At 39.4% G+C, this 18,016-nt stretch overlaps 2 protein-coding genes across 2 annotated transcripts; one reads left to right on the forward strand and one right to left on the reverse strand.

The window, feature by feature from the left end:
• Positions 1-1,155: 1,155 nt before the first annotated feature.
• On the reverse strand, positions 1,156-3,348 carry LOC108852590 (uncharacterized). The gene is made up of 2 exons (XM_057007539.1): positions 3,159-3,348; positions 1,156-1,928 (listed from the first exon to the last, which is right to left on the reverse strand). Exon 2 carries the CDS (start codon positions 1,926-1,928, stop codon positions 1,251-1,253), a length of 678 nt encoding a protein of 225 aa, XP_056863519.1. The 5' UTR covers positions 3,159-3,348; the 3' UTR covers positions 1,156-1,250.
• Positions 3,349-7,136: 3,788 nt separating this feature from the next.
• Positions 7,137-9,403, forward strand: LOC108830853 (PHD finger protein ING2). The gene is made up of 8 exons (XM_018604423.2): positions 7,137-7,447; positions 7,516-7,587; positions 7,662-7,873; positions 8,057-8,120; positions 8,528-8,772; positions 8,875-8,913; positions 8,995-9,130; positions 9,216-9,403. The coding sequence occupies exons 1-7, from the start codon at positions 7,402-7,404 to the stop codon at positions 9,103-9,105; spliced, it is 789 nt and encodes a 262-aa protein (XP_018459925.1). The 5' UTR covers positions 7,137-7,401; the 3' UTR covers positions 9,106-9,130; positions 9,216-9,403.
• Positions 9,404-18,016: the final 8,613 nt, after the last annotated feature.

Below are 18,016 nucleotides of genomic sequence, written 5' to 3' on the forward strand. Positions count from 1 at the left end.
CATGTTCTCTTATCCAACATATATTCCCGATTTTCATCTCATCCTTAGATGAGGTATTCCATCCTAGATGGCACATAGGTATGTGGTGGTTTATCCATAAAGTCTTAGGATGGTCTATATCTGGATTATGACCCTTTATCATCTTTAGACGGGAATATCTATGCTCACTTTATATGGCCTGATGTATCTTATCTTTCATACATGTATTCTTGTGGTGTACCCAAGCTTATAGACTTTTGAAGTCTCAACCTTATAGGTTATGCCTTATACGGCCAAGCTATAATGTCTTATGGCCTTTGGCCAAGCTTATCATGTTCGGGTTTTATAGTATGGTCATGGACCATACGGAGTGTTTATTCTCCCCCTCATGAACATGCTATAAAATACATTTGTTTGTCCTCACTTAAACGTAATGCTTGGACGGCCAGCATGGTTTTAGACCATGTTACACGAATTTGTGGTCTGGTCATGATCATGGGTTTTGTCCTCACTACCCTTATGATCAGATTATACTTTCGTGTTGCTTGGAACAATGAAGCCTACTGAGTTTCCCTTGTGTACATGTTTCACAACGTGAGATCTTATGGGATAACTCTTTGTGCCTTAGTAATTTTAAACTTTGCATCAAGTTCGGACCAGGATGGCTAATCCGGTCATGCCATAAAGTGTATAAATTCGTTGGTGAACCTTACTGGTTACCTAGGCTTTTATGTCTTATCACACTGATCCTTAGCATAGTATTAGATCAGTAGGGAGAATGTAGTCTCGACCTCTCTTATATATATGCCTTTGGCAATTTTCATAAGCTAAAGGGACATTTCCTTTTGCTTTGCCCATTGGTTTATTATAGAAATTTTGATGTGGCTTGTAATGCCATTTCGACCTTTACTCCCTCCTCGGCCATGATTGGATCTACAACCACGGTTATTGTGGTATCCTTGTCCACGGCCAGTGGGGATTTTGGGTCTCTCTCAATGGGTCTTAGGTGATAAATTCCGTGCCTCTTAAGGCCATGCCTTAGGCATGGTGGTCTAGACATACTCTTCTCGAGTTTTCATTCTCATTTTTTAATCAAAAATATTCTTCAAACAAATCAATCAATGAAGATAAAAGAAAAACTTTTATTAATGCTATGAAATTTTGAATAACAAAACACCAAATCATAAGTATGAAATCAGAATGTCTAAAGGCTTTAAACAATAGCCGGCCAGTCCATAATAACATCTTGGACATGGCTCACATTTGGTTCTCTATTCAATGAATAAACCAATCTCATCATCTATATGAGTCCACCCGAATTTTATTTTCTTAGCTTCTTCAGCATCACCGTATATCATCTCACATTGATACTCGGCACTTATCTCCATAACATAGTCGAGTTTGTCGAGGTTGACTTTCTTTTTCTGCTTCTTTTCCTCAAGAGCTGAAAGGTATGAGAGAAGGTCGTAATAGGTTGTGAAACCTTTAGCCTTCTGTGATAACAACACTTCCTTTGAATGGACCGTGTCACGAGTCTTGCTTAACAAGTCATAGTTTGTTATCACTTCACCACATAGTTTAAGACTATAGGTGATTCTCATAAGATTAAAGTGATAGTCATCCACGGATTCATAATCCTGGAACCTCAGAGCCTTCCATTCTTTCATGGACTCATCTAGTAATGGCTCGAAGAACATGGTGTTCAATCTCGACCAGAGATCGTAAGGATCGTTGATGTAGCTGCACTCATCATACAGATCTTTCACGAGATGCTTTCTCATTATCAAAACAGCTCTACGCCTTTCATATGCAAGAGTATCATTGCCGTATTTGATACACTTCCCAAGTCCTTTAGACTTTAAATCGGCTGAAGTGTTTATCGTCCAATCAAGGTAGTTGTCTCCATTGAGATCAAGGGCTGGGTAATCCGAGTGATGGAGTCTCGACATCTGAATCATATCTAAATGATTTGTGTTAGTACATACAATTTCTGATGCCATTGGCTATCCAAGAAATAAAAGGCACTCGGCCGGTATGTAAACAATAAGCCATACGGCTTGTGTGTGTGATCAATACCTTTCGGCCACTCATGATCACACGGCTATCTTTGTGTGATCAATGCCTTACGGCTATTATTCAATCAGGATCACACGGCCAGCAAACAAATAAGAGGGCCACACAGCCAGTTTGCATTCTTTTAGAAATTTATTTTTCTCATAACTCATCCATCTCTTAATCAACTTGTTTGATTTAGGATGGACGAGTGCATGGTCTAGCCATACCATATGGTATGCTACATTGACTCATGCGGTTTAATGGTCTAGTAGTACCATTCGGAACACTTCCTCGACCAAATAAAATAGATCGTGATTTAGTTGCACTGTGGTGCGCATCATCCATCACCGGTGATTGTGGATCACTGTGGATCATCGAGGATCACCGTGGATCACCTTGGATCACTGATCATCGTAGATCATCGCGGATCATCGATGATCATCATGGATCATAGATCAACGCGGATCATCGTGGATGATCACCGTGAATCACGGGTGAAAAATCTAGTTGCACCTGAGGGTGAACATCATCGACCATTGATTTTGTTTTATGGTCTAATCGTACTTAAGAGTACGTATCATCGACCTTTACTTCATATGGTCTAGTCATACCTATTGGTATGCATCATTGACCTAAAAGAAAATCATGGTCTAGCCACACTATGGTGTGCATCATCGACCAAAAGATGTGGAAAACATTAACCTTATGTTTTGTTTGGACATATAGCATGTCATCCTTAAAGGGGTATCACTTGTTGTCCATACAAAACGAAAGTCATGTAATCACATGCTTTATATTTTAGGGTTTAGGGTTTCTTAAAATCGGATTTAAACTTTAAGGATTAGGGTTTAAAATTCAAATATGATTTTAGGATTAGGTTAAACATTGACCTTAAGTTTTGTTTGGACATATAGCGTGTCATCCTTAAAGGGGTATCACTTGTTATCCATACAAAACTAAAGTCATGTAAAACTATTAAGGGTTTAAGGTTTTGAAAAATAAAACAAGAACTAAAATCAACCAAATCAAATCGCAAAATCTTTAAATCGGATTTAAGATGAAGAGAAATTTGAAATCCGAATTGCTTGAACCACAAGTAAAGATTAGGGTTCTTGAGATCTTACCTTAATCTTTGCCGACCTTTTCTCCTTGGTTCCTCTTTTAGAAACCTTGAATAATCAACAATGAAAGTTTCAAAGTTGGATTAGTATGAGATCTAAGAACAATAGATATCGAAATTAAGAGAGATAAGGAGTTGGCGGTTATTAGGGTTTTGGATGATCTTTGACGGCGCGGCTTGCACTGGGAGGTGACGGCGCGTCTTGAGTCCTATTGCTGCGTGGTCTGCGGCTCTGGATTCTTCTCGTCAAGAGTTTCAGTTTGATATATTACCCGCCGTCTGGATCCTTACGGTTAGGCAGATATAGCGGTTTTAAGTTGCGACTGAAATTAGGGTTTTTGTGGTCGCCGTATTTTAGCTAGGGTTTAGAGTCTCGTGCTGATAACGTGTTGTAATCCTAGTGTTCTTGCTTAAGAACTAATCTATCCAGAAAGAGAGAGAGATCGGATGCTTTTGTTTGTGAAAGAGTGAGATGTTATTCATAAGCAAACAAAGCTCTCTTTATATAGGTTTGAGTTTGGCCGCATATTACAAAGTTAAGCAATGTGAGACTTTCTTAATTTAAGTTAAGAAATCGCCACTTAACAATAAAGGGAGAAACAAAGCCCAATCCATTAACACATGGTTGGTTTAACAAATCTCGATTTAATACAATCTCGGTTAAGTGTAACCTCGATCTGTTGAACCATCTGGTTATGAGCAATCCATAAACCATCTGGTTTACAACAATAAAGCTATAAACTCAATTTTATGAGGTAGTTGCCAATAAGTGGCTCGCTCATCCATAAGTACTCGACTGTTACCTCACTGCTCTAGAAACAATTAAATTTACAATATTCTGCCCAAACAAGATTACTAAGAGATACAACCATTGCTATTATTATAAGTAAATGACTAAATTCGTCTATTTTATTTGAAGCCCATTTTCACTTTCATATGTTAGGAATATAATTCATAATCGAGCAACTACTATATACTGAACAAATAAAAATATTTATGAACTTTATCATGAACAAAAAGTTATTTAGCAAATCAACAACAAACAAAATAATTTACAAATATACATTATCCAAATGTTAAACAATAAGCCATTTAACTAAAATCATGAAGACCATATTTATCTTCAGCAATATGGTAAAACGAAATATAAAAAACTCAAAATAAAAAGAAAATTACATTTTTTTAAATTAAAATTTATTTTTTCAAATAAATTATTACTCTTTGTACTGAAAATAAAAAATTAAGACATCATACATTATTCAAACATTTAATTTTAGTATCTATTGTCTATTAAATCACCTTTTCTCTTCACAACAAAATAGTGATGATAGCAAACCTACAGTCTATATACAGAATATTGCTCCAACCAATAAAATTAATTTAATTGAAATAAGTAGTTCTAAACAATAAAAATATCATATAAGAAACTAAAATTAATTGAAAAGTACAGCATTAATAAAACTTATAAGAACAATAATTCACAGTGTTTAATTATTTTAAAATATAAATCAACTGCATATAAGTTTTAACTGTAATATAATATATATTTTCAGTGTTTGCACTCTAATAATTTAAAATTCATTTTGTAATTGTATTTTTGTGAAAATGATATATATGCAAAAATAAGATAATAGAATAAATTAAACTAAAATTTATATAAAAAAACCCGGGCGTAGCCTAGCCCGGGAAAACCACTAGTACTGCAATAAATCAGAAAGGGAATTTACCTATTTCTACCCTTAACTAATAAAATATCACTCTGCTAACATAATCTAATTATTCTGTTTCACAAATTTGCATATCACGTGTAGCTAATCTTTAACAGCGAATATTCTATAAATCATGATGATTAAATATTAAAGAAAAGAAATTAATTACATGAATATCAATTTAACAAAATAGATTTGTTATAGCAGTATATTAAAAAAAATAATGAATTTATGTTATTATGAAAAATTAGAAATCTATTATATTATAAGAAATTATCTATTTGTGTCAATTTTAAAATATAAGAAAAATGAGATAATCTAATTATCTAAAAATATCATCTGTCTAAAATAATCATAAAACAAAATTTAAACTTTATATACATATTTTAAATCAAAATAATAATTTAAAGTTGATTTATATCAAAAAAAATTTATATGATAGTACGTATAAAATACTATTAATTATATGTTTGATGTGTTTTTAAAGGAAAAAAATAGATTGTGAATTAGGGGTAGACGTTCGGGTACCCATCCGGTTCGGTTTAGGTATATTTGGGTTACGGGTTTCCGGGGTTAACGGATATTTCTAAATTTTGGTTTGGATTTTATTAGGATTTTTGCGGGTTTGTTCAGGTTCGGATAAAAAATTTAAATTCATTGTATACTTTGAATTTCTCAAAATATATAAACAAAAAAATATATTAACTATTTTAGATATTTACATTTGACTATTTATATATATTTCTAATTATTTAAACGAACTTATAAGTACCATATATATATATATATATATTCTGGTTGTTTTTCATATACATTAAGTCTAAAAAGATAATATATATAAGTATATAAATCTATTTCAAATACATTCAGGTATCTGAAATATTTTGGTTCTGATCGGATTCGGTTTTCGTTATCTAAATAATAAAATTTTGATATTTAATCAATTTCGGTTCGGTTTTGTACTTCATTTGGATCGGGATCGGTTCGATTTTTTAGATTCAGATTTTTTTTAACTCTAATATTGACATGAAAACAATATATTTTATAAAAATATACATCCGCACGGGCGTGCAGATTAAAATCTACTTGAGGAGGTTATTGGAATCAGAATTTGGAAGGAATTCAGTGATTTTAAAAGTTGACAGATTTTTAGAAGTTAAGTAGAGTTAACAAATTTCTATCAAATACTTTGTATTGATTTCAACATATTTTATTAATTATCATGGATTTGAATAATATATTTTTCAAAATATTTCTCGTTATAAGGAATGTATACAATCTTTCTAGAACTTTTCCAAAAATAAAATCTCGAAAAAACCATATATATATAAACATTAATTGATACAATGATACACATTTCTTATTTTCCTTATGTTTGGTGAGTTCCTGTTCTTATTGGTTTTCTTGTGATAATAAATCAGTCTTGTTTTCTTTGACTTTTGTGATTTTCTCGAATCACTATTCTAGTTATCGTATGAGTTATATTTCTTCACCATTATTAAATCAAAGAGTTGTTTTGTCAAATATGAAACTATAAAAAAATATAATGAATTACATATTAGATCATGTGAGTTTGGTTGCTTCACCATTATTGAGTTTGGTTTAGTGTGTTTACGTAGATAAATATTCAATGTGTATGTTTTTTAAGGCAAATCTCTAAAATAGCACTTTTTAAGTTTTTGTCACAAAAATAGCACTCAAATGATAAAATGACCAAAATAACACCTTTTTGTTTTGAAAATGTTAATATTTATTTTTTTTGTTTTTAAATATTTGAACACATTACTAAAACTCACCCGTTAACTCTAAACCCTAAGTCGTAAATTAGTTAACCCAAGGGTTATAAATGCATATTTACCTTTTAATAAAACTTATTTGGTTATTTTCTTCTTTGTGATGTTATTTTTGTGAAAAAAACTTGGTTTAATGTTATTTTTGTATTTTTCTCATTTTTTTTTACTTCACAGATTTCAGAAATCTTATGAGTATAGGTGATATTTTCAAAATCTACTCTTATGAGTAAAAATACAAGGAATCCACCTTCCAATAACAATAGAATTTAATGGAATAATAAAATCCATAATAACAAAACTTTTGAATAACAAAAGATTTGAGTAGAATTTAGAAGTCATCAAACTAATAACAAAAGATTTTGGTAAGATTTTTAAAATATATAAACCAATAATAGTGGAATCTCAAAATTTTAAAACTCCTTAAATTCTTAAACCAAATAATAGTGGATTCTCCAAATTTTAAAATTTTAAAACTCCTTTAATCGATTTATGAGATATGGGGTAGCCAAGCACTTGTTCCCCACCGGCACCACAGACGATTTCTAGAGAGGTTAGGATTCAAGGGTTTGGGGGTTTCGGGTTCGTTCGTGTTTCTTGTGTCCTCTGTTCGTTCGATTGCTAGGGGAAATAAATAAGAAGAGCATGCGAAGTGAAGAGCTTTTGTGATTTAGGATTTTTTTTTTGCGTGGGTCTGATTCCGAAATCAAGAAGCTCGATTTCATTTAGTTCCTAAGGTCAACAGTACATGGCAATAGCGCGAACTGGAGTTTATGTTGATGATTACCTTGAGTGTAAGATCCAGTCTCTATTTTTTCTGATTCGTTTCGATTTAGGGCTTCATTTTTCTTTTTTCATGTAGATGCTAGCACTTTCCCTGCGGAGCTTCAGAGATTGCTGAATACAGTTCGCGAACTGGACGAGAGATCTCAATGTAAAGATCGATAGATCCTTAATGTATTTGTTTTCGTGAATTGATGACTGTCTATGGTTTTTCTTGTTTTGAAGCGCTCATAAACCAGACGAGGCAGCAAACTAAGTATTGCTTAGGGCTTGCCTCACAAAGTTCCAAGAAGGGCAGTGGCAATAATCATTACAACACTGGTCTTGATGAAGAAGAAACCATTGATAAAATGCGTAAAGAGATTGAGTCCAGCCAGGAAAATGCGTTAAGTTTGTGTACGGAGAAGGTCTTATTGGCCCGGCAAGCTTATGATCTTGTAAGCTCCATAACATCCTCTAAATCTTCCTTTCGCTGCAATTATGATTTGTTCTCTCCCAAGAACACTATCATGTATGTGAGATCCCTATTGTCATGAAATGAAAATTGAGTTGACATTCGAATCAGAATCTCGAAAATGGTGAACATTGTTATTGAGATTTGAATTTAACTCCTGTTGCAGATTGACAGTCACATAAAACGACTTGATGAAGATCTCAATAATTTTGCTGAAGATTTGAAGCAAGGTATGTAATGTCTAATTATTGTCTTGTCTTCTCGAGGAGATTTGATTAGATCTATGTCTTTTCATATTTTATTCCTAATATGTGAGTCAATCTGAGTTGGATTGATTGATGATTATCTAGATAACCAAATGAATTAAGGGGTTAGGCCAAGTGTTGGAATCTATGTATTCATCTTCGTTTTAAAGGGTCACTTTTACGTACGTGTTTGGGCTCTTTATTTTATTAAACTTCTTCTAGATCAACCTCAAGGCACTGCAATTTGTTTTAAGCCATAGAGACACTTAAACCCTCAAGTCCTATATAAAGCCTTATTTTCATGCCTCGTCCAGTGAAATGAAGCTACGAAAGTAGTTAAACCTCTTCAATGTCGGGGTCCTCTTTATTTCTAATATGTTGTTCTCTACCAGAGGGGAAAATTCCACCAGACGAGCCCTCTGTTCTTCCTCCACTACCTATAGCTCCTAAGCAGGAAAAGCGCAAGTCTTTTTATGGCACACCACAGCCTAAGAAGATTGATTACAGAGATAGAGAGTGGGATCGTGACAGGGACTTCGAGCTCATGCCTCCTCCAGGAAGCCATCGGAAAGACTTCACCCTTATTGATGAGCAGCCAATCGATCCAAACGAACCGACGTACTGTGTCTGCCATCAGGTCCTGAATATATATATATATATAAATTCTGCAAAAAGCTTTAGGTTGCTGATCTTGTTGTGGTCTTTGATTAACGCTTGTTATATTATTCTTTTTGTTCAGGTGTCCTTTGGGGACATGATTGCCTGTGACAATGAGAATGTGAGTCTGCTCTGTTACCATCTTATTTTCCATTTCATGTTTTGTTATTACAAACCCATGTGATCGTTTTCTCTTTGGTAGTGTCAAGGAGGTGAATGGTTTCACTATACATGCGTTGGCCTCACCCCCGAAACCAGATTCAAAGGGAAATGGTATTGCCCTACCTGCAGGATCCTCCCACAGTCACATTAGTATCATTCGTTCTTGTTGTGACAAGGTAGTGCTTTTGTCGAAACCCCTTAGTTTTGTTTTCTTATCTAATATGGATATCTGCCTGAACTTATAATTATTGTGTCTCGTAGGTGGCAGTGACATCTTCTTTCGTACCTTCTCTTCTAGACCAGTCTCCATCTTTATTGCAATTATGTCATGTTTAATACAACCTCGGATTAATCCTAATTTCTCAAATACTAAATACTACTGTGTCATCTCCTGTTACAATGGATAAGACATTGGAGTCAGATGGAGATGAAATATTTGAAGCATATAATGTGGAGCAAAAACACAAGTTAGAAGTATAAAATTCTTCATCATCAGCATACATACATGACTCGATATATCTGGCAGTCTAAATAATGCCAAGAAAAATGCTTCTGGTTGGCCTGAACTACGTCTTACGTACACAATGATGATCACCAAAATGTGGTTACAACCCCTTTGCCCACTACTTCTGCCAATTCGTCCCATACAGGCAGGAGCGTCACGGCAGCCAAAATAATTGTAGTTGCGTCCAACCTGGGTGACATCGTTCAGGCACGGTTTCTCAGGTTCTCAGTTAAAAACCAATTTACCCTCAGGTTCTCAGTTCTTAGGGCTGACTCGCATTGTTGGAAGTTGCCGAGTTCAGAATTTTTTTTATCTAGGAAATTAGCATGTAGAGTCCCCAAGGAAGTGGCAAAGGGCCGATAAGCTGAACAGTAGAAAATCCAAGTGCAAATAAATACCATATTCGAATATACCGTTTTTAGTCCAAGCATCACACATATCAAATATATCAAAAGAAGGCTCGGAACAGTTGAGCGTACCACTCTTAGTCCAAGCATTACATAGGTTTACAAACCAAATATGAACAAAGAAACATGATACGTTGGAAAAACTGTTATACAAGGCATTGAAGGCAACATTAGGCTTCTAGTTCTAAAATAGAATATACATCCGTGTTGGGCCCAAATATGGTCCGATAGCTAACGATGAATAACAGAAAAAGATAACGGGCCGCGACAGGCCCATCGCAAGTTCAATCTTCAAAAGCAGCTAAGTTAGAGCCGGAGGCTGTGAGCTAAGGATGTTCACTAGAGAGGTCACGAAAAGGAAGCAGCTCGTGGACGTGTAAGTAGGCGCAGGACTCGGTCAAAGGGAAGCTGTTACAAATCCTTCAAATCACGGAGGGGATCTTGGGAACCAGTTGGTGACGATCAAATGGAGCCTGAAGCTATTTAAAGAGGAAGTCAATCAAGAGAAAGACATTCATTCAACCCTTATTCGACACAACACTCTCATTATCTTTGTAACATTCTCATTATCTTTGTAATCATCAAAGAACATCCTTTGTAACAACTCTTTTATCGAAATCATCAATACAAATCAAAGTTCATTCTACAAGTTACTACGGGATTCAGACCACGTTATCTTTCCCTTATCTTTCCTTAAACCTTAACCTGATCTAAAATCCAGGAGGTGAGTTTAATCCTTCACAATTGGCGCCGTCTGTGGGGAAGAAACAATCGAATCCCTTACTCTAACTTAAGGATGAATCCTACCGATCAGACAACAAATCCGTCTGATTCTAACCTCCCGATTCAGAGCGATGGCTCACCGAACGATGGAGGCTCTAGTCCCGATTCAGAGCAATGGCTCACCGAACGATGGAGGCTCTAGTCACCGAGCGATCACCGATCTGGGCAACAGCCTCCGGCTAGCACTCGAACGAGCCAGACTGCCACTGGAGTGACTAACCCAAGATCATCAGGTGGAACCGCCTCCGGGCTTCCAGTCACCGAGAATCCTCAGCAGCAAACCACTCCGAATCAAACGGAGGCTCAGCTCTCTGAGATTCGTCAAATGATGATGCAATTAGTAGACAAAGCTCAGGAAAATGAGCGTACAATGCATCAGCTAGCTGTTCGGCAGCAACGATTCGAAGAGATAACTAGATCTCTAAACGCAACAACCCAACCACCGCAACGTCAAACCCCGGGGGTCACTTTCTGAGATCGATTGACCGATCCCTCGTTCCCCCGAGGACGTTTAGACTTTTCACCTGACAGCACTGCTCCAGAAGGACGGGGATATGCTTTCCAGACACCTCATGCTGGGACAGTTCCCGTGTTTAACCCACCCATTACCAGTGCTATGGGAAGTAACGTAGCGACAACCAGCTCCACGCCCAGTCAGATCGCTGACCGGAGCACTCACTTGCCTCCTCCGCCACCTATTTTTAGGTCCGGAGCAGGAGTATCCCTCCCATCCGGAGGCAGAACATCAGCTTCGGTTTATCAAACCAGAAGCTCAACCCCGAATACGGACGCATATCAAAGGGCAGACACCGATAACCGAAGAGCCGGTGAGCGACTTAGCCCACCAGCTGCATGGGAAGATGAGCCAACACGATTCCGTCAGGAACCTGCTCGTCAGGTACCTAATAATGACCCAAATGTCCTTCCTCTAGAGGGACCTGATGCCATTCGCAGATATATGGAACGAACTCACGCAGCTCTCCAAAAGTTGAATGCTCAAGTTCATAAGACAACAAGCTCAGCTCTCGAAATCGAGAGCTTGATTGAAGAAACCCGTGGGACTCCATTCACTGACAGAATTGCCAGCTCTTACATAAAAGATACCCGAAAAATTAGAATTCCCGAGTATGATGGGACCTCTGACCCAAAGGCCTATTTGAGAGCCTTCCGATTAGCTATCGTGAAAGCCCATTTTACGCAGGAAGAATGTGAAGCATGTTACTGTAGGACATTCGCCGAAAACCTGGTTGGAACAGCCCTTGAGTGGGTTTCTGGTCTCGAACCAGCCTCGATAGACAATTTCGATCAGTTAACTAATGCCTTCATGAAGCAGTACTCGACCCATATCCTGAAGCAAGCCTCTGAGGCTGACCTCTGGAAGGTCAGACAAGGAATGGGGGACTCGCTACGAGTCTACATCGAGAAATTCAGAGCAGTAAGAACTAAGCTCTCGAACCCCAACGACCAAGTCGCCATCGAGGCCCTTAGAAGAGGTATGTGGTATAAATCAGATTTCTTGTCGGAACTAACACTCAGTACTCCTCCAACTATCGATGATGCTCTTCATAAAGCCACCAGATATATTACTTTGGAGGAAGAGACAACTGCACTGGATAAACTCCACAAGAAACCTCAGAATCACTCGAAAGGTTAATCTTTAAGAGGCAAAGGGACCTCATAAAAAGGGGAACTTCCGAAACAATCAGACTCAGGGAGAACATTTCTATGCAATCGAGGAGGATAAGGAAGAAAAACCTGTCGCCGCAGCAAACAAAACTCCCTGGTCAAAAGGATATGATAAAAACAAACATTGCTCCTATCACGATCGAGAAGGGCACTCAACTGAGGAATGTTGGGACCTCCAACGACAGCTGGCAGCTAAATTCGCAGCCGGAGAAATAAAGGGCGTGGACCTTAAAAAACCACCGCCCTATCAGAAAAGAGGTCCCAGAGATACCTCTCCAAAACGCGAAAGGTCACCTGAGAAGGAGACGGATTCACCACCTCCAGCTCCCAAGAAGAGAGTGGATATGATTCTTGGAAAATTCCCCCAAGGAAAAAGCCTACAAATCGAGGCTCTCTTGAGCAAACCGTCACCTCAATCAAGCCCCGACTCGAGGGTGGATTGTATCCTTGGAAGATCAGATATATGTCAAGACTCCGTCAATTCTATTAAGAATCACGTACGGAAGGGTGTGTCTAACACTGAACCTAAGCCTCCCATCCCCGAGTCTAATACTAAGATTTCTTTCTGGGAGAGCGAGACCTCAAATCTTGACAGACCTCATGATGATGCTCTGATCGTCACCCTGAACATCGCAGGATACGAGGTGCCTAAACTTATGATAGACACATGAAGCTCTGTTGACCTTATTTTCTACAACACCCTGAAAGGGATGGAAATAGAAGACTACGAAATTATTGGCCAAAAGGCTAATCTCGTAGGCTTTTCCGGAGAAACAGCTACCTCATTGGGAACTATCAAACTCCCAATCATAGCTGGCGGAATAATGAAAATGACCAATTTAGTAGTCATCGACAGACCTTCCCCGTTTCATGCGATCCTAGGGAGACCATGGATCCACAAGATGAAAGCAGTAGCCTCGACTTATCATCAATGTGTGAAATTTCCAACACCTGAAGGAATAACTACTATACATGGTAGCCAAAAGATCTCCAGAATATGTTATCTGGGAGGATTCGAAATCCTCAAAAAATCCCCCCAATAGCAATTACAGATCCAGGAGGGTCGTGAAATGCAACAAAATATTCGAGGTCCCCCTAGGAACCTCACCGAAAAAGTTTGCATCGACGACTCAAATCCTGAAAGACAGGTGAGTATCGGATCTGAGCTACCTCTTGAGACAAAAAAAGAGCTCATTGACTTCCTGAAAAGCAATGTCAAAACCTTTGCATGGACCACCAATGACATGAAAGGTATAGATCCGAACGTCACCACCCATAAACTGAAAGTAGACCCCACTTTCAAACCGATCAAACAAAAGCGTCGCAAGCTGGGCCTCGAAAAGGCTCAAGCTGTTAACGACGAAGTTGACCGACTTACGAAAGCTGGGTCCATTCGAGAGGTACACTATCCTGACTGGTTAGCTAACCCGGTAGTTGTAAAAAAGAAAAATGGGAAATGGAGAATCTGTGTAGACTTCACTGACCTAAACAAGGCTTGTCCTAAAGACAGTTTCCCGTTACCTCACATCGACCGCCTGGTTGAAGCCACAGCTGGTCATCGACTCCTGTCCTTCATGGACGCTTTCTCAGGATACAACCAAATCATGATGGACCCTGAGGATCAAGAAAAAACTGCATTCATAACCGAACGAGGAACCTATTGTTACAAGGTTATGCCATTCGGGTTAAAGAATGTAGGAGCTACCTATCAGAGGCTAGTAAATAAGATGTTCGCTGGGCAACTCGGAAAAACCATGGAGGTCTATATTGACGATATGCTAGTCAAATCCTCAGCTGGAGAAGACCATATCTCCCACTTAAGAGAATGCTTCGATATCCTCAACAAGTACGATATGAAGCTCAATCCCACTAAATGTACCTTCGGGGTACCCTCAGGCGAGTTCCTCGGCTACCTCGTAACCGAAAGAGGCATTGAAGCCAACCCGCAGCAGATAGCAACTTTCCTAGAAATGCCGTCACCTAAGACAACCAGAGAGGTACAGAGATTGACTAGACGGATCGCAGCTTTAAATCGATTCATATCCAGGTCCACCGATAAGTGCCTCCCATTCTACAAACTTCTAAAAAATAATAAGAAGTTCTTATGGGACGAGAAATGTGAGGAAGCCTTCAAGCAATTGAAAGCTTACCTCTCCGAACCTCCGATCCTGTCCAAACCTGTAGTAGGAGAGCCACTGTACCTGTACCTCGCCGTTTACTCTGCTGCAATTAGCGGCGTGCTGGCACGAGAGGAAAAAAACGAACAAAGACATGTCTATTACACTAGCAAGAACCTGATAGACGCTGAAACAAGGTACCCTACAATGGAAAAATTAGCGCTAGTGGTCGTAAAAGCTGCCAGGAAATTACGACCTTTCTTCCAATCGCACTTGATCATCGTAATGACTTCGCAACCATTACGAATGATATTGCACAGCCCCAGCCAGTCAGGGCGATTGGCTAAATGGGCCATAGAGCTCAGTGAATACGACATCGAATACAGACCTCGAGCAGCAGCAAAGGCTCAGGTCCTTTCCGATTTTATCATTGAGCTAGCATCCGAGCAATTAGACTCGGAAATAGAATCTCCAAAGTGGAGCCTATATGTCGACGGAGCCTCATCAAAACAAGGCTCCGGTGTCGGGCTAAGGCTGACTTCTTCAGCTGGAGAAACCATCGAGCAGTCCTATAGGCTCGGATTCAGCGCCTCAAACAACGAGGCTGAATATGAAGCACTAATCGAAGGGTTGAAACTCGCCCTAAGCCTCGGAATTCGAGAGCTAAACACGTATAGTGATTCACAGCTAGTAGCCAGCCAGTTTCACGGAGAATATGAAACGAGGGACGAAAGAATGGGGGCATATCTCGAAGTCGTCTAGAACCTCACTAGGCAGTTCGACAAGTTCGAGCTAACAAGGATCCCATGAGGAGAGAACTCCTCAGCGGATGCATTGGCTGCTTTAGCCTCCACATCAGACCCCCTCGTAAAACGGATCACACCCGTGGAAGGAATCAAAAAACCAAGTATCGACATAGCTACTAAAGCTGAGATAGACAGCGAGCCAAAAGAGCAAACCGAAGGTAAATACCCTGAAACGGCAGCTACCCAAGTTCTCACAACTTTCTGGTTCCCAAAAGCCAAAATACGTAGCTTTAAAAAGCATACCTCCGGGAACACAATCCAAAACACGGAGAACAACGACAAAAATGAAAGTATTCCCCGAAATTCACACTCCCAGGAGCTAAATCCCACGAATACCTCCGGGGGCACCATCCAGACCTCGGACCCACTCGTCTGCAGAGTCAAAACTAGAAGTCGCTCTACTCTCAAAAATTCATGTGGGGGCAACATCCAGACCCCAGAGAATAACGAGGAAATTGGGGATATTCCTCAGAATTCGGACTCTCTGGAACCTAATCCTACGAATATCTCCGGGGGCACTACGAAACAAGGTCCCGAACAGGAACCTCCCTCGTCTCTTTATAACAAAGTTGTAGGGAGAGAGGACTGGAGAGTACCAATCACGCAATACATCCTGGAGGGAAAGACTCCACCCAATAAATGGGAGGCTCGAAAACTCAAAGCATTAAGCGCGAGATATTGTATAATCGAGTCCATCCTCGACAAACGAAGCGTTTCCGGACCTTACCTAAAATGTGTCCATGGCCTCGTTGCTATGAAACTCATGAAGGAAATGCACGACGGCTCCTGCGGGAACCATTCTGGAGGCAGAGCTCTAGCTATCCGAATCAAAAGACATGGCTATTTCTGGCCTGCTATTATTGCAGACTGTGAGGTCTACTCTTCCTCATGCGACAAATGCCAGAGGCATGCACCGATTATACACCAACCTGCGGAAAAGCTATCCAACATATCCGTCCCTTACCCATTTATGAGGTGGTCCATGGACATCGTAGGACCACTAGTAGCGTCATGAAGTGGAAAGAAGAAGCTACGCTTCCTCTTAGTCCTAACAGACTACTTCACGAAATGGATAGAGGCTGAAGCTTTCCAACAGGTAACCAGATTCGAGGTCGAACGATTTGTGTGGAAAGATATCGTGTGTAGACACGGCGTCCCATACGAAATCGTGACTGACAATGGAGGGCAATTCATATCTCACGACTTCAAAATATTTTGTGACAAATGGAATATCCGCCTGACCTTCTCAACACCTCGACGCCCTCAAGGAAACGGCCAGGCGGAGGCAGCTAATAAATCAGTATTAGCAAACCTCAAGAAACGCCTCGGAACCCAGAAGGAACTCTGGTCAGAAAAGTTACCTGAAGTACTTTGGGCATGTCGAACCACCCCACGAAAGGCTACAGAGGAAACCCCTTTCTCCTTAGCCTACGGGATGGAAGCTGTCGTCCCAGCCAAAACCATTGCTGTAGCCTCCGCCGGGAACTCTGTACGTCCGATCCTGCAGCTAATGACCAGATCCTGACGGACAGCCTCGATCTAATCGAGGAAAGACGGGACCGAGCTCTGATTCGCATTCAAAACTATCAGCAAGCAATGACACGACAGTACAACTCCAAAGTCAGGCCCCGACAGTTCGCTGTAGGTGACCTAGTACTTAGGAAAGTTTTCGAAGGAACCAAGAAACCAGATGCTGGGAAGTTAGGAACCAACTGGGAGGGTCCCTATCGGATCATCCATGTGGTACGACCTGGCGTTTACAAGCTCCAAAAGGTGCGAACCGGGGTACCTGAAATCAGATCGTGGAACGCCACGAATCTTAAGAGATACTATCATTAGGTACCTAAATTTCTCGAACTACGTTAGGCTTGATCCCTTGACTGGGTACGTAGGCAACTCCGTCATGAGTGCAGCCCCAACCCCATTTCAACACTCTGTTCATCACGATCAAAGGGGGCATATGTCTGATTAAAATCACATAGCCCAAGCGGCAATTGTACGATTATTATGATACCGTGTATTCCATTGTCAATAAAACAATTATCTTCGATACCCCGACTCTTTAAAATTTCAGGTCCCTACAAACACGGGCCTAAGGTCTTAAAACCCTTCAGATCAACTCAGGTCTCCAAGCACCTGGACCTAAGGTCTTAAAACCCTTAATACTCTCAAAGGTCTTAAAATCCTTCAAACGAAATCAAAATTGATAAACTTAAACCTAAGGTCTTAAAATCCTTAGAAACCACCAAGGTCTTAAAATCGTTCAAACAAAATCAGGTCTCCACGGATCTGAACCTAAGGTCTTGAAATCCTTAACAAAATACAAAGGTCTTAAAATCCTTATCAAATCTCAAAAGGTCTTAAAATCCTAAGCAAGTTTCAAAGGGTCTTAAAATCCCACAAACGAATTCAGGTTCCCATGAACCACTCTCAAAAGAGAGCCCAAACCGAACTCAGGTTCCTAAAAACCTTGAGCTAATCTCGATATTACAAGAATTCCTCTTAAGAAACCAAAGACAATCCAAGTCTTCTAGACTTATCATAAAATCTGAGATATAATTCTGAGGATTCACTAAACCTCTTAGTTAATATAACCGCAATACATTTCCTATCAAAACTCTTAACAAAGTTCGAATTCATCCAAAAAATGACTAAGTCAAATCAAAAGACTTGGAACGAAGCTAAAAACCAAGTTTAGGTAAAGAGGGTTTAAAAGCCTCCCCAGGCTACCAAGGGTTCCGAAGACCCTAAAACAAGT

This window comes from Raphanus sativus, chromosome 4, assembly GCF_000801105.2.
Source record: "Raphanus sativus cultivar WK10039 chromosome 4, ASM80110v3, whole genome shotgun sequence".
Lineage (NCBI taxonomy): Eukaryota > Viridiplantae > Streptophyta > Magnoliopsida > Brassicales > Brassicaceae > Raphanus > Raphanus sativus.

What these genes read in the sequence shown, in the direction of transcription:
- LOC108852590 (XM_057007539.1), bottom strand. Translation starts at nt 1,928, where the DNA reads ATGTCGAGACTCCATCACTCGGATTACCCAGCCCTTGATCTCAATGGA.
- LOC108830853 (XM_018604423.2), top strand. Translation starts at nt 7,402, where the DNA reads ATGGCAATAGCGCGAACTGGAGTTTATGTTGATGATTACCTTGAGT. An exon ending in TGTTGATGATTACCTTGAGT is followed by an intron (nt 7,448 to 7,515) that starts GTAAGATCCAGT and finishes TTTTTCATGTAG; the next exon opens with ATGCTAGCACTTTCCCTGCG. An exon ending in CCCGGCAAGCTTATGATCTT is followed by an intron (nt 7,874 to 8,056) that starts GTAAGCTCCATA and finishes CTCCTGTTGCAG; the next exon opens with ATTGACAGTCACATAAAACG.